Source organism: Trichogramma pretiosum, unplaced genomic scaffold (assembly GCF_000599845.2).
Source record: "Trichogramma pretiosum strain Unisexual culture from Peru unplaced genomic scaffold, Tpre_2.0 scaffold71, whole genome shotgun sequence".
Taxonomy (NCBI): domain Eukaryota; kingdom Metazoa; phylum Arthropoda; class Insecta; order Hymenoptera; family Trichogrammatidae; genus Trichogramma; species Trichogramma pretiosum.
This window is the reverse complement of record NW_019640814.1, coordinates 548,409-573,320: the sequence shown is the minus strand read 5'-3', so window position 1 is coordinate 573,320 and position 24,912 is coordinate 548,409. Positions and strand designations below refer to the sequence as shown.

Genomic DNA, 24,912 nt, shown 5'->3' with positions numbered 1-24,912 from the left:
TTCATTATTATTATTAAACTTTATTACTTAGTATTATTATTAACTTCTCTTACGAAGACAGTGAATGTGGATAAAGAATTTTGTTTTATCTATTCTTGGTCATGAATCCTTGATAATGTCTTATAATTAACATTGACCAATATATACCATTGCTTGCTTACAAAAATTATGGAAGTAGGCAACATTTTCTGTAATCCATTCTGAAAATTTTCCTTATGCTAACATTAATATAAATTAGTTTTTTATTTCTACAGTTTTAGCAGACTTTAAGAATAATCTTCTGTCACTTGTAGTTTATATGAACCCTTTAATTGCAAAAGGTCAATAAGTCCGGATAAAAATCCAGTTTATGGATAGAAAACCATGTATAAGTTGTACCCACTTTTACACCCACTTATTTGGTTTTTACCAAAAGTTATCAACCCTTTTTAATCAGCTATCAATTGAATAAAAATCAAACCCTTAAAAGGCCAAGTCACATCTATAGTCGTTAGCCATCTGTTTCTTGGTTTTATTTTTAATCAAGGACCTTGATCATTTTTTCATGGACATAAGAAATTACTAAAAAATCCAATTTAATTCAATGTGGGTGAAATGAAGTCTGTTTGGAACTTAATTTAAGGGTATTTCAAATCCAGTTGAAAAACCAAATTTACAATCTCGTTTTCAGAATCTTGTACTAAATTCTTCTCTAAAAGATTCCACATGTACCTCCATGTATATGATCTTAAAGAACATATAACTTGTATACAATTATTCAGTGAATTTTTCCAAAAAATTAATTAAAAACTAGATTTTGGGCTGGTTTTGCTATTTCTTTAATGTTAATAAATATTTAATTAATTCAAAATAAAATTCTTCTTTCTTCCTTGTTTGGATTTACATTCAAATGTATGCAATGCAATGTTTATCAATCTCTAACTAATTAAAAATAAGCAAGCATACACTAAGCAAGCAAATCTCGATGAGAGTATCATTATCTAAACATGTTCATATCACATAAAACTTTACTTTCTAATGTGGAAATTGAGAACAAAATTCCATTTTGAGGTTATGATGTTTGAAAATTTTTATACATGAAATTTAATTACAATAAAATCATACATTTGGTTCAAGACTGTCTTACAAATGATTTAAGCGTTGTAGTCAGTAAAGAAAATTTTTATGTGTTATATATTTTGTTACTATGTGCCAGAATTTGAGTAATTTTTTCTATATCCTGAAAATTCTAAGTGCTTTGATATTTGCCAATTACGTTTTATTATTTCTACTTTTATCATTGGTACCATATGTTTTGAAATGTGACTACTTGCATTACAATATTTTAATACATTTTATCAATATAATGGTCAGTAAAATAAGTTGAGTCAGAAAAATTTTGCTAATTTGTCATGGTAATTGTGCCATATCATTCATTAATCCTCTCTTTAATATGATGAAAAAATGATTTAGAAATTCACATGATCAATTAACATAAGGAAACAGAATTCAATGTGTGTGCAAAAAAATGTATTCATTGAAACAACCAAATAGAATGAATATATGAGGATTTTATTTTAAAAGTATCAATTCACAAGCTTCATTTACTATGTTATCTGAAAGGAATTAACGTTAATTAAAATTAATGGTAAAATTCAGTTTGTTAGGTTCATATAAAAAAGATTTGTAATTATTAATTTTATTAATATAATTAAAATTTCAAACTCAATTGTAATATAAACAGTTCTTGAAAATATATGATGTAGTGCTTATGTGCATGAAACTTATATGGTTGATTCTCTCGAAATCTGCGTAACTGAGAATTGAAAATGAAAAAAGGTGAACTTTTTTTTCACATTGAACGGCCCAAATTAGTCAACCAAATTAGGACCTTGAGATTTCGTTTTTTGAAAATAATGTTCAGTTTTGATCTTAAAATTGACTACGGAGATGACACACAGTAGGGGAGACCGGGGCATGCCGTGACACCCGGGTATGTGGAGAAATGGATTTTCCCAATATACAGATCAATTCTGTAACATTTAAGTTGATAAAAATGTTAAACATCAACCAATGAATATTCCCCATGCATTAATTTTATTCAATTTGATCATTTATAAAGAAAAATATTAGTTTAAAATTTCACACGATTATACGCCACCGTCTGGATTTTTCGCATCGATTCTTGAATATCATAAATATAAATGAAACATATCTGAATAGTACTTAATTAAAGTGTAACTTTTCAACTTTCATTTCCGACCTTGCAATCTGTTCAATATTGAACTGGTTAAAAGTTATTAACCCATTAAGTCCCAAGAGGACGTTTTTTCAACCCTTTATTCGTTCACTGTATTTTTGGTAAAAATGGGGTCAAAAAAATATGCGAGTAACTAATTCTAATGTAAAATTTAATGCCCATTTAGAATCTGATCTCAGATTTTCGAAAAAATGATCAGGTCAAAACTTGATTTTATAAAAAAAAAAAAACGTTAATTCGAAAAAAAAATTTTTTTTATTTTTCGAATTTCCAAATGAAAACCATTAGAAATCTTAGGGGTTTCGTGAAAATATCGCGTCCTCGATATCTAAACTGAAAGTTAGCGGGGTACCGATTGAAAAAATTAATGTTTAAACACAAAAAACGGCGGTTGAAACTCGCAAAATTAAATGAAAACGTATAGAATTTTTACTCAAAAACGAAGGACTTGAGAAAAAAGTGTATTTTTTAACTTTATTTTCTTCAATCTAAACCCCACTAACTTTTAGTTTAGGTATCGAGGACACGATATTTTCACGAAACCCCTAAGATTTCTAATGGTTTTCATTTAGAAATTCGAAAAATAAAAAAAATTTTTTTGTCGAAATCACGTTTTTTTTTTATAAAATCAAGTTTAACTTTTGACCTAATCACTTTTTCAAAAATCTGAGATCAGATTCTGAAAGGACATTAAATTTACATTAGAATTAGTTACTCGCATATTTTTTTGACCCCATTTACACCAAAAATACAGTGGCCGAATAAAGTGTTGAAAAAACGTCCTCTTGGGACTTAATGGGTTAACAATCTTAAAAAAAATCCAAATGGGGCATGTGTGACGCATGAAGCATACGCTGCGGGAAACAGAGGAGCAGACCGACTGCGTACCTAACCTCTTAAATGACTAGTAATTGCTATGACCACGCATGCCCCATCTGTATTTCATACATGCTCCGCATGCGGGGCATGCGAGAGATTTCAGCGGACTGATTTTAAACGTCAATAAACAATTTTTAATTAGACAGAATAAAATTTTTAAGCCGGATTTTGAAAATTTAGCTGCTTTACTTATCGACATTTTTTGTCCGATCCTGAAAAACATTAATGAGGCGGATATTCAAGTTGATGAAAATTTATTGTCACACATGCCCCGGTCTCCCCTAGTGACAAATCGCCCCCTTAATCAAGTATGTTTTAAAAATAAAAAATCAACAAAATTTTCCGTGCAACGTGAAATTCGGTAATGAAAAGGGAGTCTTGACGGTGCGAGTGATTGAAAGAAATGATTCTAGCTCGAGATTTTCATGTCCACGGAGATGTCAGTTCTTTTTAAAGAAATGAATTTTCTAATCAAATAGTAATCGCTGCATAGCTAAGATGTAAAATTTGAATCCGCAACCGACACAAATCGAAAGTTGGGTCATAATACTAGACAGTTATATAGCTAGGGACATCAAGAATTAATTAGCTATCCAAAGCAGGCAGTATGTTTAAAATTATTCAGAAGCATGATTAAAATCCAAGACATTTTTCATGTGTGAGAAATTTTGTTAAAACATTTTTCAGGGCCCTCAGATACACTTAAACTTTATTTTGGGTGTATAGAACGTGGTCTGATAGTTACATAGGGGCAAGTGCCTATAAAAATGCATAGCATATGAAGAGAGATTCGATTTTAAGATTATATGTTTTCAGTTTTATCTCAGAGAATTTTTTCTAGATTCTTTTAAAAAACAAAAGTGATGTAATAGAACATTTGTAGACCCTGAAAAAAAATTTACTAAGACAATCAATATTAGTTTCAGCATAATAGTTTCAATATAATTTGATCAAATTCAGACGTGTGAATTTTCGAGTGAAAATTTTGGGATCCATACTGTACATATGGATTGTTAAATTAATATGATTCTTTGAATAATTCTAAGCTCTTTTTGTTTTTTGCATTTTAAGATTAAATCAAAGAATACCCGAGAATTGTTCCAGATTTTTAAAAGAGATTTTATTAGCTATAAACAATAAAGTTATTGTAAAACATGGTTTTTCAAACTTCTTTAAAATGCTCTATGGGAACCTTAAGAACTTCATAAAGAAGAATTATCTACAATGAAAGATTACATAGGGCATGGTCGGATGTGGAGGGAAGGAGGGCGGCGGCTTAGGGGGCCCGAGCCCTAGGTCTGGACTTTCCAAGGGACCTTGTTATAAATACCCGAGACCTTGAGAGTAACGAGGAGATGAACGCCATAGGGAAAGCGACTACCTTACATTGCCAAAGTAACCCAAAATAACCCAGTAAAGTAATAAAATACTATTTATAGATACCTAAAAAAACAAAAAATTAAAAAAAAATCGGCATAGATTTTGTCGCAGAGATTGTGTTTTTAAAAAATTCGACACTATTTGCTTCTCCACATATTTTACCAAAAGAAAAATCATGCCTTTTGATAAATCTCGAAATCCAACTATGGTTGCAAAAAAAATCGGTGTCACCGATAACCGCTGCAAATTGATCAGCTTGCGCTTGTAAAACTGGTCCATTGATGGGTACATTCTGGTTTCTTTTCTGGAGAAACCATTTGTAGAGAGCCTTATCGATGTCCGGGTTTTTACAAGTGCGCCTTTTTTTAATTGAGATAGGAGGCTTCAATCGGAAACTTGAAACGGTCAAAATTTATTAAAACTTGACAAGGAATTCAAAAAAAATATTTTTAAATTTTTTCACCGTAACTATTGGGTTCTAGGAACCTTTTTTTGTTAAAAATAGCATTTTTTGGCCCTAGAAGCTATCGCCTTCAATTAAAAAATCTAAAAAGATTTGAGGTTATGTATCTTAATGAAAAGAAAAAAAGGAAAACATTTTTCAAATTTTTTGAGGCTCCGTATCGTCCTAAAAAATTATTTTCGTCAAAAAAAGGGGTTTTTGGCTTCAAAAGGTGCGTTCACATCTCTGAAAAAATTTGAAAAAATTTGAAAAAATTTGAGGTTACTTTTTAAATGAAATAAAAAAGTGTAAAAATTTTCGAAAAGGTTATTGCATTCTAACGCCATATATGAATTTTCAAAATTTTCAATGATTTTTTCTGAAGGCCTGAAGCACTCAAAAAATCTGAAAAAATTCAAGGTTGTTTAGTTTATTAGAAAGTATTTTTGTGAATTTTTTTTCAGATTTTTTGATTGCTTCAGGCCTTCAGAAAAATATAAATAGAAAATAGACGTTTATAGGAGAGGAGGGGAGGGAGGGGGCCCAACATTTTGGCACTTATTTATCATGTACTGTAACATACCAAAATTAAAAAAGAAAATTTAAAAAAGTATTATTTTGACCCATATATATAATAAATACAAGGTAAATGCACTAGATATACCTGGTATACACCTTGTAAAAACTTATTTTATATTTCTGGCTTTCTTAAAAATTCTTACAAAACTCTGACTAAACCAAGTGAGCGTTAGCGAGCAAGGTAAGTCACTAGTATATATTAAATAAATTTGATTCAACAGAAGTTTGACCTTGCAAATTAGAAGTTTCAAGGTCTTTTACTTGTCTTGAAACTCTGAAGTTTTTTATACTTTACACGAAGCTATTTGAAAAAAAATAGGTCGTTCCAGGTACTTTATAAGACTTATTTACTATCTTTTGATTGATCAATTTATTGCTTCACAAAAGGCTAAATGATCTTAAACAGCAGAATTGTCTTTTCGGTCTGATTCTCGACATTTTCAACTTGGATATGTTACCGGCAAAACCCGCTTTTAGGCAAAAGTGACTTTTGCCTAGGCAAAAACAGAAATACCTAAAATTTTAGGCAAAAACCGCAGAAATATATGAACTTCCTAAATCTTAGGCATTGCCCGCAATGCCTACAATTTTTTAGGCAAAACCCGCAATGCCTAAAAAATTTTAGGCATTACTGCGAGCTTTTAAGTAAAAAATTAATGTAAATTCAAAAAATGCGCATTTATTTGAATACAAAAGTTTTGTTTTTAATGCATTCAGAACTACAAATTTCGTCAAATGGTCATGGTATACCATTATCAACTTAAACCCATGGACACTTAATGATTGAAAGTCAATGAAGTCCATCTGGCATCTACTATTCATTTCTGAATGGAAAATTGGTTTGGATACCAACCCCCTTCTCTTTATTTTTTTCTGGTGACCGACTTCACACATTTTTAAGTATAACTCAATCAATTCTCTTGTAAAGTTGGAATACTTGATCGATGTTTCTTTCAAAAGCCTATCGCGCCTACCATGTCCGGTCGCAATATGCACGGCTTGATTGATATCAAAGACATCTTCAAGTGGTTTTTACTTTATTTTAAGTTAAGTAACTAGTGAGAGTATAAGCTGTATCCATATTGGGTTATAAACACAACTAAAAAATAAGTTCGACTTAGATGCTGACTAATCGTATACTAACGTGTTAATGTTTACAGTAATGCCTAAAATTTTTTAGGCATTGCGGGCTTTGCCTAAAAAATTTAGGAATTTCCTATACTTTTTTAGGCATTGCGGTTTTTGCCTAAAATTTTAGGCATTTTTGTTTTTGCCTAGGCAAAAGTCACTTTTGCCTAAAAGCGGGTTTTGCCGATAACAGATATAAATTTATCCCTTTCAAATAATTTCTACTTAAGATTACTTACTTGACGTCTTAAGCGATATTCTACTTTTCAAGAACCTAGAGTTTGCGTTGTATTAGCCCTTTATTGCAAAACTTGAGAATTTGCGCAACCCTGAACCCAACCCCAAAATTGCAAACTTGCGAATACATTTGTAATCTTGTGAAAACCATAAATAGAGTCTTTTTACCCAGAAAATTCATACTTAGGGGTTTTGGGTGTGTTTTTAGAAAACGATATTCATATTAACGAGTATTTAGTAGTTTTTCCAAAAAAAAGGATCGAAATTTTTAATCCTGTTTCAATTAAATTTAAATTTTGAGTAAATTATATAAAAGTAATATGAAAAAGATGAAAAGGATAATCCCTTTAGAAAGAAACTACTTTTTTATTTTACGTATTTTTTAATTTTCATCAAATGTACAAGTAGAGAGCCACTTGAGGATTGAATCATTTCGTTTGAGCTTGCGAAACTTGCGAAACTAGAAATTTTTGAGAGCGTTTTTTCAGTTTTCAACGGTACTTTTGCAATAAATTATTATAATTATCATATATTTTGCAATTGAAAATGAAAATAAGGTAATTTTTCGGCTCCCTTATTTTTCAACAATGAATTTCCACCTTAACCTACCCTTCGAAACCCTTAAATGATGCTTAAAAAACGTTACAAAATGGCGTAATTAGATCAAGGAGCATCATTAATGTTTAATTTGACAACCATAGATTTTAAGTCAACAACTTATAGAATAAGAAAGCCTCAAAGTCGTCAAAAGAATACAAGTTAACGATCAAACGCAAATGAACAGAAGTATTTTATCTCAAGCAGGGTTGGCACAGGTATGAGCGGTCATACCGCCGATGCCAAATATATATGAGTAGTTTTTTCATATTTGTACAACTTTTGTGCGGGGAGTTCTCGAATCTGCCCCAAAATTTAGTTAGTTATTTGGGTATGTGAAAATAGCCTTCAGATAAATTTTTAGCCCTGTAGGGGCCTTAGGGCCAAATTTTGGGCCCCTTGAAGGTCCAAATATAGCCGGTTTTACCTATTTTTGCGTATTGTTCAAATATTTGTAACTCAGGCACCGAAGCATATTTTTTAACCCGGAGGGTCGCATTTTTTAGGTTAAGGCATGTACTTTTCATAAAAAAAGTATGTAGAGCTCGACAACCCCACTCCCGGTTATAGGGTGGTAATGGAGGAGGATAAAAAATCGCAAAATTGTCGTTTTTTTTAGCTTTTTTTGAATTAATGTAGAAGGCGATTGGATTGACGTACTTACTTTTGCAAGATTTCTTTTGATAGGTATTTTTCTATTATATTACCTTTGAATCGCCGTGCGCAGGTTTAAGATTGGTTCGAGAACGACGGAGATACAGCTGTTTAAAGATATCAACATGAAAAAGAGCGTTTTTTCAAGTTTTCAATAGGCTGTAACTTTTTTCTAGTAACATGAATCTCTTTGAAATTTTGTGTGAGTGTAGTTGATTATATGTAGTTTGAAGCCATGTAGGTTAGGATCTTGGTATTTACCTCTATAAAAAAAATCAAAAACCTCATATCCAACGTATTTTTCGACGAGGAATCCAATAGTAACCTTGAATTTGACCTTGAACATAACCTCTAAGCTATAGCGAACCAAAATTGATTTTTCGCACGGTGACCCCCTTTTCTTATTTCAGATTTGAAAAGAGCGGAAAATTTTACGTTCAAATACATATTTTGTTTTTTTTTTCAAGGTAATTTCAAGGGCGCCACAGTAGGCCCTTAGAGGGCTAAAAATTTACCTGAAGGCTTTTTTCACATACCCAAATAACATACTAAATTTTGGGGCAGATCTGAGAACCCCCCGTACAAAAGTTGGACATATATGAAAAACTGCTCATATACATCTACACAAAGCATGAAATATATGACATATGTTTTCATTTGATCAAGAAATTTGTACGAGACAGACATACGTGACGCTGCGTAGACGTTACAAAAACATGAGCGCCCAAGACTCGGCAGCGGCCAGCGTGGACTGCGCTAAAGAACCCTGAATGTTTAGAGTCTATATTCGCGCGCTCGTGCGTCCGTACGTGCGTATGATTTTCACAGAATCACTTCTCATACCCAATATGCCTAAAGAAGTTTTACTTAAAGAACTGTGAAAAAATCACTCGCATTCTTTGATAGATTTTAAAGCCTTTTTATTCTTTAACACGTCATTAACTTTGAAGTCGCTGCTCTTTTAGTAAAAATTTAACGATCTATCATATTACTATTACTGCCTGGTTGCAAGTTCATCATTTGTAAAGTTTTTTTTGAAACTTTGTTACATAATTGCATTGCTTTTGAAATTATGTCAGCCTTCTGAAGGTCGGAAAAGGTAGAAAATAAACTTTTAATGAATTAAAGTCCTAAAACTAGGTTGTTTTATTTTTATTGTTTATGTAGAACAATGCGAAACCCCTCGAAAATATGAGATAAAAATTGCGATTTTTGGCGTAAAACGTTTTATATAATTTAGATTTACTTATGCGAATTCAGAACATTTCAATTTTAACACTAGACAATATTTCAAAAATAGATAAATACTGTGAATTATTCCGTCAAATTTTAAAATCAGTTTCAATAGCTGGTTTATTTATTATTATAGCAAGCCATGTTCACATTTCAGAATGATAAATATTAGGAAATATAAAGGCTCAGAATGTTTGAGAATCGGAATATTGAAAACGGAACATGAAAAATTCGGAATCCACAGAAAAAGAGTGAAAAATTTAGACTAAAATTTGGAACATTTTGGGGAATCCGAATTTTAATTTTTCCGAAATTTTTTCATTCTGAAATTTTTTTATTCCGAAATTTTGTATTGCCGAATTTTTCATGTTCCGTTTTCAATATTCCGATTTTCGAACATTCCAAATTTTACACATTTATAACATTTATAATTATTATTCTGAAATGTAAACATGGCATAAATATAAAAGTGAAATATTGTTTGATTCTTAATGACTTCGTAGCTTGATATTTTTATCTATTTATCATGCGATTAAAAATAAAATTTTATTAAAAACTGTTACATTATAATCAATTTTATTTTAAACTAGAATATCACGTTTCTGGGCAAGCTTATAATACGCAACCTGCCGGACAATTAGGTACATCTGGTGTATCAGTTAGTGTAATCAATGATCGGAATCATCCGATAAATGCCATACCTTCGTTAATATCACCATCAAATTTGACTGGCATTGCAGCTAATAATCCTGCTCAAACAACAGCTTGTTCAAATATTCAGTCTCATCAACTACAGGGATCTGCATCAACTACAACAGCAATTCATAATTCATCATCATCAGAAATGAATAAGCAAACCCATTTACAAGGTCAACCATCATCTATGCAACAAATTTATCCTGGAAATCCAAACAGACCATCTCAGGTACTTCAATAATTATTTTTATTTTAGAATAATTTCTTTTGAACGTACGAATTTTCATTTATGAATTAAAATTTACAAGATGACATTTTTATCATAACCTTTATATTGAAATTATTTTTAAACAATAATAAATATACATTTCAATTATTTATATGATTGTCTTAACTACTTGAAAAATTAAACACATTAAATAAACTTATCATTGTATTGCAATAACCCGTGACACCGTTATTTTAATTAACTCATAGCCACAAAAAGTTGGAGTATCAGGATACCGAAAAAAAGACACTCATTCCTCGCATTTTTCTGTCTTTATACATCGTCGTCCAATGCAGAAAAGAATAGTTTTTAACTTGAAGACTTCTCAGTTTTCTTTCTGCTTCTGAGTTTAGAATAACACCTTTCTGCATTGTAACATTGATATTAAAAGTTTTTGGATCATAAGGAAATATTCCGGCTAAAGATAACACACTTATAAAATAACAAATTCGTTACTATTTCTAGAATTATTATGCCAGTGGGCACAGAAATCAATCATCAAGGAATGTGAACCAGAGAAATATTCAAACATCAAATCAAAATCAGGTAGTAAATATGTCTGGGGTGAATTCCGGTAATCAACCAACGGCTTTGTACCAGCATTCTCCTATTGCTATACAAGCGCCTACAATGTACGTTCCGCAAGGACAAGTTCCAAACTTACATTCTGGAAATCCGCAACAAAATGTTTATACGATGGCAAATCAAATAACTATGCAGGTATGAATTTATAAGCATCTTCGATTATGAAAAATTTTGATGAAGATTATTGCATTCTTTAATCTCTGGGTTGTTACCAGTTTTAAGGAGGCTAATGTATAAAATATACCTTTGTTGCTGAACTTCATTCCCCTTTTTCATTTTTGGTAATCGAAGGAGTTTCCTATTTGTTTATTTGCTTAAGAGGTTATATAGCTTTGTGAGGCAGGAATTTTTTTTTTTTTCAATTAAAAAACTAAAAGTTCAATCGATTTGAAATTTTGGTTCAATAAAATTTAACCGCTCATGAAGTTTCCAAAAAACTTCAGCTAAAATATTGAAAATTATCGATTTTCCTCGGCTACTCTCTTATTGTCGGTATTTCATATATTTTTCAAAACTCTTGGCTAGTGATTGGACGAAAGAAAAAAAAACAAATGAAATTTGATAATTTTGCACAAGTTTAAATGACTTTTTTTCATATTATTTGAGCGACTTTTAAATTATGATCATTTTTCTCTATTATTCATTGTGTTTAATGTATGGGCTATTCCACAACAGGTGTTGCAGGCCCAAAAAATGAAGTTAAAACTAACCATTTACTCTTCAAAAACACAATGAAAAATGAAAATCCTGATCACCACATCCCCCTAGGTCCAACCCTCATGGATCTACAGGAGCTCAAAGTTGGATTTTCATGTTTTGAGGATATTATGCTTGTTACTCTGCTTTTCTGGGGTGCATATGAAAAAATTTTTAAACCATGTTTTTTCATGTAAAATTTGATGTAGAATTCAAATCTGTACTCAAATAAGTCATTCATAACCTCAAAACCCCTTGAAATAAAAAAAAATGGTTTAAAAATTTTTTCATATGCACCCCAGAAAAGAAGAGTAACAAGCAGAATATCCTCAAAACATGAAAATCCAACTTTGAGCCCGTGTAGATCCATGAGGGTTGGACCTAGGGGGATGCGGCGATCAGGATTTTCATTTTTCATTGTGTTTTTGAAGAGTAAATGGTTAGTTTCAACTTCATTTTTTGGGCCTGCAACACCTGTTGTGGAATAGCCCATATATAACAATAAGAGTTGACTGTTAGCAAATATCCTCGTTCAATCACGAGTCAGTTCCTGAAGAAGATCTATACGAAATTTCATCTCCATCGGTCAACTCGTTCTCGTGCTTACTGCACGAAAAAACAAAGTGTCGAGAAAAATGTGTTAAGCGACTTGGATAATCCTAATGATTATTACGGTATGAATATTAGTATATGAGAGCTATTAAGAATGAGTCATAACCTCTTATAATAGTTTATTAAGACTTATTTTTAGTTATCCTAATCTTTGAATGGAAAAGCAAGCGATTATCTCAAATTATTTATGAGCTCACACATTGTTAACTTTTTGCGGCCTAGTAATAAATATACTGACTATTAAAAATGTACATCATTACATTGCGTTAATAGTATCACTAGGGGATTTCGAAAATCGGAAATTAAAAATTTTACTTGAAAATCTTAAACAGCTACTATAAGAAAAACAATTTTTCATGCCACCCCAGCTGAAACTATCCTTTTTCGTCCCTGAGGTTAAAACGAAAATAGCAGATAACGCAACGGGGGTGGGAGGTTGTCGATCTGCACGAGTGTCAAGTTTGCAGCCCGAGCGTAGCGAAGGTTGCATTGACACAAGTGCAGGATGGACACTGTCCGTGGACTAATTATGTCCTTATGACATGAATTCGGACGGTATGGGACTTGCATAAGCATACGACGTTCCGTAATTCAGTGGAAAAAATTAGTCCACGGACGGTGGATAACCGCCCCAGTTGCGTACACTAATTTATAGCATTGCGTGGCATAAGTTCACATTTATGGCACGCTTTTCTGTGGCATAAGTAGCACATTCTGGCACCACTGCGTTCACATCACACTCACATACGCTCGTGCGCTATAGTCCAGTCAAATTAGTTTTGAACGTGAAAAAATTCGCAACCGGCGTTTCTCACCGGGATTCGTTAGGGTTCGATCGTAGTAATGAAGTAATAACAAATGCCACAGTTGAGTCGATTGGAATTTCAAAAATTGGACCCTTTGAAATCAGGAAAATCGGTTTTTCGGCTACAGATTGAAAACCGTACATTTCATGAAAAAAAGTTTCAAACAAAGGTTTTAGGTCCTTGCAAGACCTATATATAACATTGGAAATCAGTTCATTTGTTTATTAAAAACGCCTCAATTGTCAATAACAATAAAAGGGACTTACAGACATCGTAAGAATACCTAGGTGGGCTCAAATCAAAGATAATTACTTCTAATTTTGTAAACTATGATAAAAATATGTTATTTACAAAATAAGAAGTAATTATCTTTGATTTGAGCCCACCTAGGTATTCTTACGATGTCTGTAAGTCCCTTTTATTGTTAATGACAATTGAGGCGTTTTTAATAAACAAATGAACTGATTTCCAATGTTATATATATCAAATTGAAGGTCTTGCAAGGACCTAAAACCTTTGTTTGAAACTTTTTTTCATGAAATGTACGGTTTTCAATCTGTAGCCGAAAAACCGATTTTCCTGATTTCAAAGGGCCCAATTGTTGAAATTCCAATCGACTCGACTGTGGCATTTGTTATTACTTCATTACTACGATCGAACCCTAACGAATCCCGGTGAGAAACGCCGGTTGTGAACTTTTTCACTTTTAACATAGAGTCAGATCTAATTGGACTGGACTACTAACCTCATTTCGCGCTACCAGAAAATGCGACACATGACTCGGAAAAAGAGGCATAAATGTGAACTTGGCACAGTGCTATAAAATGTTATAAGCTCGGGCCCTACACTACACCGTGCCACAATATTCTACTGTGAAAAGGTGAAAAAACAATTTTGTGAAATGTAACCGTGATCGTTTTTTTGCTTATATTCATAATCCCAATATAATTTATTTTCTTTGAAGAAGGAACTCATAATAAGCTTCTAATGATATCAAATATGTGTCATCAACAATTTTGAGTACAACTTAATTATTTTTGGTTCTGACTCTAAGTGAGGTCAGTTTATGCATATCAGTTTCACGTGACTGAAATGTGAAAAATAACATCTTTTATATATATAGTTTTTTTCGCTGAAGCATCATTAATTAAAAAAATTATTTGAAGATATCACAAAGAATTATATCGAATATTTATTTATTTAATTACTATCATTAACAATATTTTACGTATTTAATTTTAATATTAACATTTCCTCAGTTCACTGGACCCCCTGCAAGACATCAAACACAAAATCAATTTTCTTATGGGTCTTATCAACCGAACACATTAGTGACAACACCCCATTTTCTTGGATATGCTGCAAGTGCTCAACATCCTAGCTGTAAGTATCTTTTTTGTATGTCGATCGTGTAAATAAAGTATTAGTGTTTACATTAGAAAAAAGTTTTATCATAAAAATGTGATGCGATGTATTGGTTAATATTAAATTTATATCGGTGTAATATGTACCGCGAAAGCCGCGTGTAGGCACTTCATCGTAGAATGATAAGCTAGGATCGTCGCCCAGGGCACGAAAAAACTACTTAATCAAATGAAATATACAGGGTGCGGCCAGCGTTGGTTTCACTGGGCTCTACGCTCACAGTCTATGCCGAGTAAGCGCCACGGTGGCGAGAAATTGAAGCGCGCAGTCGAGCAGTCACTACCATAAGCGCGAAGTTATTTTTGAACTTATTAGATCAATATTAATAACTGAATGATGACTTAAATAGTAGGTATTGTTATTAATAATTGTTATAATATTTATCAATTTTTAAATGGTACATTGATTAACATAGATGCAGAGCCCGTGTTTGGCTTTGTTAATGTTTTCTTGCCGATGCCCCATCATTTTATACCGTATTAATCTAGTGTACATTTTGATCTAATATATATTAACAAATAAAAACGATGCGCATATATTTACGTAACGCGTGCAAACATCGCTCGACTATTTCTTCGTTAAAAGTATCACATAAGAGATTGTTCGTATAATAATGTAAGATACACCATATCATTAATAAAAAAAAATCAAATAAAAGCAACACATTAACAAAAAATTTATGAATAGCATTATGTTTATGTTTAGAAGATAAAAAAGCTGAAAAAAAATTTGAAAATTCCTTCGAGCGCATAGATCGCTGACCGCTTAACTGCGGCTCGAATGTTTCGGTTTCTCGCCACTGGCGGCGCTTACTCGGCATAGACTGTGAGCGTAGAGCCCACTGAAACCAACGCAGGGTGCGGCAAAAGTATGGATACACCTGGAAATTTCGCGGAATAAGCGTAGAAAAAAAATCGAAAACCTCATATCCGTATTTTTTGACGAGGAATCCAATGGTGACCTTGAATTTGACCTTGAACATAACCTTCAAGCTCCAGTGACCCAAAAATCGATTTTTCAAATGGAAACCCCCATTTTTATCGCAGATTTAATAAGAGCGCAAAATTTTACGTTGAAACATGTATTTTGTTTTTTTTTCAAGATAATTTTAAGGGTGTTACAGACGCAAATAAAATCCCAATTAAACCTAAAATGAAGTACGAGTAAGGGCTTTTTTATTATTGTACCTCCTCCTAAATGACCTTTAAAAAAAAACAAAATACATTGTCGAAGGTTAAATTTTTCGCTCTTTTCAAATCTGTTATAAAAAATGGGGGTCACCGTGCGAATAATCGATTTTTAGCCCACCATAGCGTATAGGTTATGTTCGAAGTCAAATTGAAGGTCCCCATTGAAAAGAGCGGAAAATTTTACGTAAAAATATGTATTTTATTATTTTTTAGGTCATTCTGGAGGCAGTAAAATAAGCCCTTACTTGAACTTAATTTTAGGTTAAATTGGGGTTTTATTTGCGTCTATAACGCCCTTAAAATGACCTTGAAAAAAACAAAATACATGTATCAACGTAAAATTTTGTGCTCTTATCAAATCAGCAATAAAAAATGGTGTTTTCCATTAGATAATTCGATTTTTGGGTCGCTGGACTTTATTCACCTTTTTCCTATGCATTAGTCGCACTTTCTGGTACCGTAAAGTGAGGTTAGCGCACGAGCGTAGCGAGTATGATGCGAACGCTGCGGTGCAAAATATAAGAAATAAGTTGTCTCGTAGAAAACTCTTTCAAAAGCTTAGCTGATTAATTGACCTTACTGAACTTGAACCAAAATAGAGCGAGCCTTATTCACAAGTAGCTTTCTTTTAAATATTAAGTATTTTATAGCATTGTCATCAGTTAAAGTTAAAATAACTTAATATAAAATAAAATTTTAATTGCAGTATTTTATCATCAAACACCTCCTGCCCAACTTAATTTTGGCAGAACAAACACTAATACAGTTAATACTAGTTCGCAACAGTTAAGCGGAGGTGTTTCTGGAAATCAAGGAGCTCCACTTCTGTCTACAGGGAACTCTTTACCACCATCCGTTTCACAGCAATCATTTCATCCATTGAATGTATCACTACCCCAGTCAGGTAAATAAAATATATTAGGTTCAAAATAATACTTTTTAAAATTTTCGTCTGCACGTATGTCACTGATCTTGACGCGCTTGTGGTATGTTATGGTACATGATAAAAAAGTGCCAAAACCAAAATTTTGGACCCTCTCCCCCCTCCTACCCCCTAATATAAACGTCCATTTTCGATCTATATTTATTCTGAAGCTCTGAAGCTATTTAAAAATCTTTAAAAAATTTATAAAAATACTCTACAACAATCCAAACAACCTTGAATTTTTCCAGATTTTTCGAGTGCTTCAGGCCTTCAAAAAAAAATTATTGAAAATTTCAAAAGTCTAGATACAGTGATAGGATGCAATAAACTTTTCGAAAATTTTTTCACTCTTTTATTTCATTAAAAAAAATAACCTCAAATTTTTTCAGATTTTGACTGTTTCAAATTTTCGATTGAAGCCATCTACTCAATCTAAAGCATCACAAAGATTAATGCGAAATTCTGAAGAAGTTTCTGAAGACATTAGAAAATGATACAACTATTTTGATGCTCTAGATTGAGCTAGAAGGCATCAATCGAAAACTTGAAACGGTGAAAATTTATTAAAATTTGACAAGAAATTAAAAAAAAATATTTTCAAATTTTTTTACCGTAACCATCGGGTTCTCGGAACGTTGTTTTTGTTAAAAATAGCAGTTCTCGGCCCTAGAAGCTATCGCCTTCAATTAAAAAACATGTGTCAGAAATTCGATCTAGTATATAGAAATATCATTAAATATACCCTACGATTACTCTATAAAAAAGCCGAAATGGAGCCCATCACAAAGCTTCCTCTATGAGGAAGCAAAATCTGAAAAAGTTTGAGGTTATGTATCTTAATGAAAAGGAAAAAAGAAAAACATTTTTCAGATTTTTTGAGGCTCCGCATCGTCCTAAAAAAAGTATTTTCGTCAAAAAACGGGATTTTTGGCTTCAAAAGGTGCGTTCACATCTCTGAAAAAATTTGAAAAAATTTAAGGTTACTTTCTGAATGAAATAAATAAGTGAAAAAATTTTTGAAAAGGTTATTATATCCTATCGCTGTATATGGACTTCTAGGTTGTTTGGATTGTTGAAAATCATTTTTATAAATTTTTTCAGATTTATTAATTGCTTCAGGGCTTCAGAAAAAATATAGATCGAAAATGGACGTTTATATGGGGGGTTGGGGGTAGGAGGGGGGAGGGGGTCCAAAATTTTAGTTTTGACACTTTTTTATCATGTACTGAAACATACCAAAAGCGCGTCAAGATCGCTGACATACGTGCGAACGAAAATGTAAAAAAGTATTATTTCAACCAATCATTATAATTCTCAATATAATTTATAATTGAACTAAATGGTCAAACTATTGAAAAAGTACCTTATAAATATACAAAACGATTTAAAGTTATATTTAACGAATTACTCTTGAGATACTTCAAAAAGTCCATGCTGCTTTATAATAATTATATTGAAAAAAAACAGGGAGAAACATTTGTATTCTTTAAGCGGTGAGGTAATCTATAAAAATGTACTCACAAGTACTATTCTGAAAATAGTAATTTACGATACAAGTGCCATAAGTAACACTTTTTGGCACGGCATAGTTTAGGGCCCGAGCGCAGCGCGGGTCCTAATAGCTGGGCTGAAAAGTGTCCCCATGGCACGAGTATCGTACAACATTTTATAGTACTGTGCTAGTTCACATTTATGCCCCTTTTCCGAGCCTTGGAGTCGCACTTTCTGGTAACGCGAAGTGAGGTTAGCGCACGAGCGTATGTGAGTGTGATGCCAGAATGTACGACTTATGCCACAGAAAAGCGTGCCATAAATGTGAACTTATGCCACGCAGTGCTATAAATTATTATTTGTGCTATATAGCTGATGCGTTGGTGTCGCCTTAAAGTATTATCGCTATCGCTATTACTTTGGAGAATTCCCTAAAGCAATTTGAAAAATGAAAACTATTATTTTATACATTTGTTAATTGACGCGCAGTCGTATTTATATTAATAAGAACATTATTTAATTTTGTAGATGGATATCCTTCATACAGCAGTGGAATGAGTAACGTATCTGGTAGGACAAAAAAGACTAGAAGCAATGCTATCATTGACATAGTCAATCCTAATACGGGTCAAAATATCAGCGCTGAAATTTATGAGGATGACACTTCGTCACGTGATACTGAAACCAGTGAAAAGGATGCTTCGAAAAAAACTGTAAGATAACTTATTTATATACCCATTATCAATTATTATAGTTTTTAATTGGGTAACTTCTGTACATGAGTACATAATTCAATAAATGTCAGTAGAGTTCATCATGTATGGATAAGCCTAAAAATCACTTTAGCATTATCTTTCCTTTTTCATTGTACTTTTTTAAACTCTAAAGGATTGATTTCTCACTCTAATACTGATTTTTTAGCATTTTTTCATACACTTTTCGTTTTTCAAAAACACACCTCAATTTTCATAATTTTCGGAGTGAATCTTTTGCGCAACCGCACCCGGGTTGCACTCCTTCGGAATATTAATGGCCACGAACAATTTTGGGCGAGATGATAAGACTCGTAGGTCACTTGATAAGCAATCTTAAGACCAATACTACAAAAATTAATCTGGAATAAAAAAATAAGTATGCTTGAATGTTTTTACAAAGTGATCTATGAATCCACTTTAGGTTGCGTTTCTGATCAATGATGTTCCGAATAAGTATACACCACCCGGGTGCTACAGCTGACGGAGAAAATTGTTTTTCAAAGAGAAATCAATATTTTAGTGTATTTAAAAAAAAATTAACACCATACACCATATCCTCTCTTAAATAACATATGTCCTGTTCGGGATCCAGACAAAATCTCCGGCGATAAAATCTCCGCGCAACAAAATCTCCACCGCATTTTTTTAATTTTTTATGTGTTTTAGGTATCTATAAATATTATTTTATTACTTTACTGGGTTATTTTAGGTTTTGTTGTGATATTTTGTCACCGGAGATTTTGTCGCGGAGATAATTTCGGTAACCCGTCCTGTTTATGTCATTGTAATGAATTGATCATTTGTGTTGGGTAGATGGCGTGCGATGCATTTAGCGCAAGTTCTTAAATTCTGAGTACGCTAAGTTTATACATTAAGACGTGCGAAAGTCTGGACCTTAGTCCGTGCTCGCCCTACAGCCCTATTATTTCTTCACGGAGGCTCCTGGTAGCCTATCGGAAAAATTTAGCATACATCCTTTTTTTAGTGAATTCAACAATATTCTGGATTCGAAACCGTAGCTGTGGGTTGCTAAATAACGCGCCTTTTAGAATTTTCAAGAAATTTGGAAAAATCGGTAAAGCCTCTTGCAAATTTTACACTTTCAACTATTTTATTTTTATAATGCGAATTGCCCTTTTCAAATGTCAAATTGTGTATGTTGCTAGCTTCGACTGGAATTGCTTTGGTTGATTTTACAATAACAGAAAAGGTATTTGCAGAATATCACTCTTTTTTAGACCGATTTTCGGAAATCGGCTCTGTACTCTGTAAAACCCTCCGTATTGCTGCTGTGAACAACTGTACCAAATTTCATCCCATTTCATTTAACAATTTTTCCGGAAAACGGGATCGAAAATTTTAAACCTGAATACCTAAATTAAAAATTTCGATCCCGTTTTCCGGAAAAACTGTTGTATGAAATGGGATGAAATTTGTTACAATTGCTCACAGCGTTCCACAGAGCTATTTTTCGAAAATCACTTAAGTAAAAAAGTTATTTAAATTTACATTTTTAATGCTCGGTGGGTCAAAATCGGGGGCTTCGCCTCCACACCTTAACTTTTCGTTGCCTCATGGACGCCTTGGACTATCTGTGAGTGTCGCTGTCCGACGTATCTGCTTTCTGGCAAGCAAATCGTGGCTACGTCCTCTTCAAGTCGTGACTCTCACTTATCACTCTTGGCACACACTCAGGCACCATGTCTTCTGCTGTATACGGCTTTTTCACGACACTCCCGTCTCCACACACACTTCCGCATTTCGTCCGAAGTCTCAATTTCAATCTCTATTGTACTCCACCATGTCCTAGCTAACCTAGCAACTTTCTCTAACGTCTCGTATCACTCTCGCATATTCACACGCTCGAGTTCGTCTGATTCGCGTCATTTAACGTTCTGTGACTTTGACAATATTTTGTTTTTATCATCCAAGTTAACGATATTCACTGTACGTATTATTACATATTCCATACCAGTTTTCCGGGCGCATTTCCATTGAATGCTAGTGAAATGACTTACAGTCATGGGACATTTTTCGTTTACTATCAAGAGGTGCGGTAGCACCTAGCCGGCAAAATACAAAAAAAAATTTTTAAAAAATAATTTCGAAAAAATTATTTCAAAAAAATTTTTTTGTTGAATTTCCATTACTCAACGTGGAAACAATAACATAACATGGAAAAAAGATTAAAAAATATATATTCTGAAAAAGCATCTTCTTGACCCTATTAGCTAAAAATATGCAACTCACTAAAAATAAGTTCTTCGTGGCAATATTTAATGTAATGTGCACATTATCAAACTCTTTTTATTAACAAAAAATTTAATATGGCACCAAACATCTCAGATTTCTTGCACGCAACTTCCGTTGGGATATTCGCATTTACTCAAACCCCTTAAAAAAATTGTGTAATTTTATTTGTGTTCAGCAAACTCGCAAACGCCTGAATAAGAAATTGTGTTTGCGCATATACAACAAATTTTATCTTCGAAATGCCCTTCTGAAATCATTTTTTCTCAAACAAACAAACAGTTATTCATATCTTCTATCATTCAAATTAAAAAGTTTGTATGTTATGACAAAGTTATTACACACTCACTGACAGTTCAAATATTCACTTCATTAATTTTCTCATTCTAACACATATCATCGCTTACTCAATTGACTGATTAATACCGAACATTTTACTTTCTAATTTTTTTTTGTTGGGTTTAAAAGAAAATACAATAGGTTTAAAAATACAGTGAGAACATTATTGTTTGAATAGAAATGTATGTTCTTATCTATTATAACTATTAATTGAATTTCTATTTCTTTCAGAGTTGTGGAGCTGAATTTGTTGTAGCTGAATTTGCTGCTCAGGTGGCTAAACTGGCATCTGACTCAGCGTCAGATGTACCAAAGAAAGATTCAAAATCTGACAACGTTGATGAAATTTCAAGTAGTTCTGAAAATACTCCTGGGTTTGATGGAAAAGATCAATCAAATTTGCCTCAAGAAGGTAATTATTATAAAATACTATGAAAATATTTTTAAAACGATTTGAGGATGTCTAACTGTCTTGAAGTCGCAACTTAACCACTATTTTTAAGCCCTTATATTATAATAGTACTTTGCGCACATAAGAAAATGTTCATGCTCAAAGATCAGACTTAGTTAAACTTTATATTTTTGGGGTCGCTGAGTCCGAATCCGATGAAGGTTTGTCTAGTTTAACTTATTTTCAAGGTTCTTTGAAGGTTAAATTAAGGAAAAGAGGTGTAAAAATCTGAAAAGATTCGTACATGAGTTTTTGAATCCAAATCCAAAGTCATATGACTTTTTAGTTACTTCTGAAGTCACCTTAAAGGTCATTTGAAGGTCAAACTTAGAGAATTCAATATATAAATTCGAAAAATTACATTTAGTTTTGAGGGTCGCTGAATCTGAATCAAAGGTCATTTGGTTTATACCCGGTCTTAAAAAGGTCATTTGAAAGTCACATCATGGAAATAGTGAAAACTCTAAAAAGAACTCATGTACAGTATTTGAGGATGCTGAATTAAAATCTGAAGTCAGATGACCACTATTAACTTCCATTCAAGGTTATTTGAAGGTTATGCTCGGATATTTTGATATAAAAATCCGAATAAATTACACATACCATTCACTTTCGAAATGACCAAAAATATAGAGGGTGCAGCAAAAGTATGGATACACCTGGAAATTTCGGGGAATTAGCGGAGGACATAAATCAAAAACCTCATATCCGACGTATTTTTTGACGAGGAATGCAATGGTGACCTTGAATTTGACCTTAAACATAACCTTCAAGCTCTAGCTACCAAAAATCTATTTTTCAAATGGAAACCCCCATTTTTTATTACAGATTTGAAAAGAGCGGAAAATGTTACGTTGAAACATGTATTTTGTTTTTTATTAAGGTCATTTTAAGGGCGTTACAGACGCACCTAAAACCCTAATTTAACCTAAAATTAAGTTCGAGTGAGGGCTTTTTTTCTAACTGTACTGACTCCAAAATTACCTTAAAAAAAAAAATACATATTCGAACGTGAAATTTTTCTTTTCAATCTGTTGTAAAAAATGGGGGTCACTGTGTGAATAATCGATTTTTGGTTCACCGTAGGGTATAGGTTATGTTAAAGGTCAAATTCAAGGTCACCATTAATAAGAGCGGAAAATTTTCCGTAAAAATATGTATTTTATTATTTTTTTCAAGTCATCTTGGAGGTGGTACAATTAGAAAAAAAGACCTTACTTAAACTTGATTTTAGGTTAAATTAGGGTTTTATTTGAGTCTGTAACGCCCTTAAAATGACCTTGAAAAAAAAAACAAAATACATGTATAAACGTAAAATTTTGTGCTCTTATCAAATCTGCAATAAATAATGGGGGTTTCCATTATAAAAATTGATTTTTGAGTCGCTGGAGCTTGCAGGTTATGTTTAAGGTCAAATTCAAGGTCACCATTGCATTCCTCGTCAAAAAATACGTCGGATATGAGGTTTTTGATTTATGTCCTCCGCTAATTCCCCGAAATTTCCAGGTGTATCCATACTTTTGCCGCACCCTGTATATAAGGTACATTCAAACCTAAAATTTGTTGCTCTTTTTAAATCGACAATAAAAATTTTGAGCTACTTGTGAAAAATTTATTTTTGTTTAACTATAGTTCTGTGGTTGTATTGAAGATCAAATATAAGGTGTTTTTTTAAGGTGGTGCCGAAGCCCCAATTTTTACCGACCGAACATTGAAAAATTTGTAATCGCATAACTTTTTTTTTAACCCGAATTTTTAAACCCGGCTCAGTGGTGACCTCCGTATTGATGCTGTAAATAATTGTGCCAAATTTCATCCCATTTCATTAAATAGTTTGTCCAGAAAACGGGATCAAAATTTTTGAGCCTGAAACCCCAAATTGAAAATTTCTATCCCGTTTTCAGGAAAAACTGTTAAATGAAATAAGATGAAATTTGGTAAAGTTGTTCACAGCATCAATACGGAGTGTTCCACAGAGGCGTTTTTCGAAAATCAGTTTAGTAAAAAAGTTATTTACAACTCATCACGACAATTCTTCCGGGACAACTCATCTCGAAGACAATTCATCCTATGGCATTTCATCCTGACGAAAAATCATCCCGAAAAAAAATCTCACACACACATATACACTTGAAAATAATATAAATCAGGTAAATAATCTACTCGGGAATGAGCTGAGATCACACTATATCACGTATAGTCACTCAATCAAACTCCGAAAGCAAAGGAAACGAGAGAAAAATTGAATAAAATTTTTAGTGAGAATGATTAGTCGCCCAGGATGAATTGTTGCGGATGAGTTGTCGTGGATGAGCTGTTGCAGGATGAGTAGTCCGGATCCCAAATCGGGGCTTCGGCAACACCTTAAATAAAAGCTTACGAGCTATTACGGTAGAAGATCGTGAAGAGAGTTGATAGATGTTGTTCAGCTGGCTGCTGGCGCTGGTTTTTCATTGCTCACAACCTTGCTCCTTTTTAAACACGTATTTAGAATTGTTCGTTTCCGAGATTACAAATTGCAATGATCTTAATTGCTAATATATGGGCCAACTGTCCCCTCAAAAAATAAAATAAATATTAAGTATGTACTTTTGAAGAGTTCATTGAAAAATAAAAATCCCGAAAATTTTAGCTTTATAGGTCCATCCATCATAGATGTGCAGGGGTTCAAAGTTGGAATTTCATTTTTCAAATTTTATTCTGCTTCTTAAGGCTTCTCTATACACACTGTAGTCGGTAACTAATTCGTGTATTTTGTACTCATTTTTTTCATTTTCTATTCAACCATTAGTCTTGAAGTTTTGTGGGGGTGATCAGGAAACCAATACAAATATGCCTATGAAGCAATTTTTTCATATAAATATTGTAAGAATTTTTTTTTTCAATTATCTGAAAAAATAGCTTCATAGGCACATTTGTATTAGTTTCAAGATCACTCCCACAAAATTTCAAGACCATAGGTTGTATACTAAATGAAAAAAAATGGGTACAAAATACGCGAATATAGTTACCGACCGAGTGTGTATAGAGGACCCTTAAGGTTAAATCGACGCTG

At 32.7% G+C, this 24,912-nt stretch overlaps 1 protein-coding gene across 4 annotated transcripts in view; it reads left to right on the top strand.

Moving 5' to 3' along the window:
* Positions 1-24,912, top strand: part of LOC106653561 (eukaryotic translation initiation factor 4 gamma 3-like) — a 54,605-nt gene that overhangs the window by 1,977 nt on the left and 27,716 nt on the right. For all 4 annotated transcript variants that reach the window (XM_014373055.2, XM_014373053.2, XM_014373054.2 and 1 more), the window contains 6 exons: positions 9,959-10,293; positions 10,798-11,052; positions 14,291-14,414; positions 16,353-16,550; positions 18,591-18,775; positions 21,638-21,818. In XM_014373055.2, the coding sequence (XP_014228541.1) occupies positions 9,959-10,293; positions 10,798-11,052; positions 14,291-14,414; positions 16,353-16,550; positions 18,591-18,775; positions 21,638-21,818 (1,278 nt within the window). The remainder of the gene's footprint in view (positions 1-9,958; positions 10,294-10,797; positions 11,053-14,290; positions 14,415-16,352; positions 16,551-18,590; positions 18,776-21,637; positions 21,819-24,912) is intronic.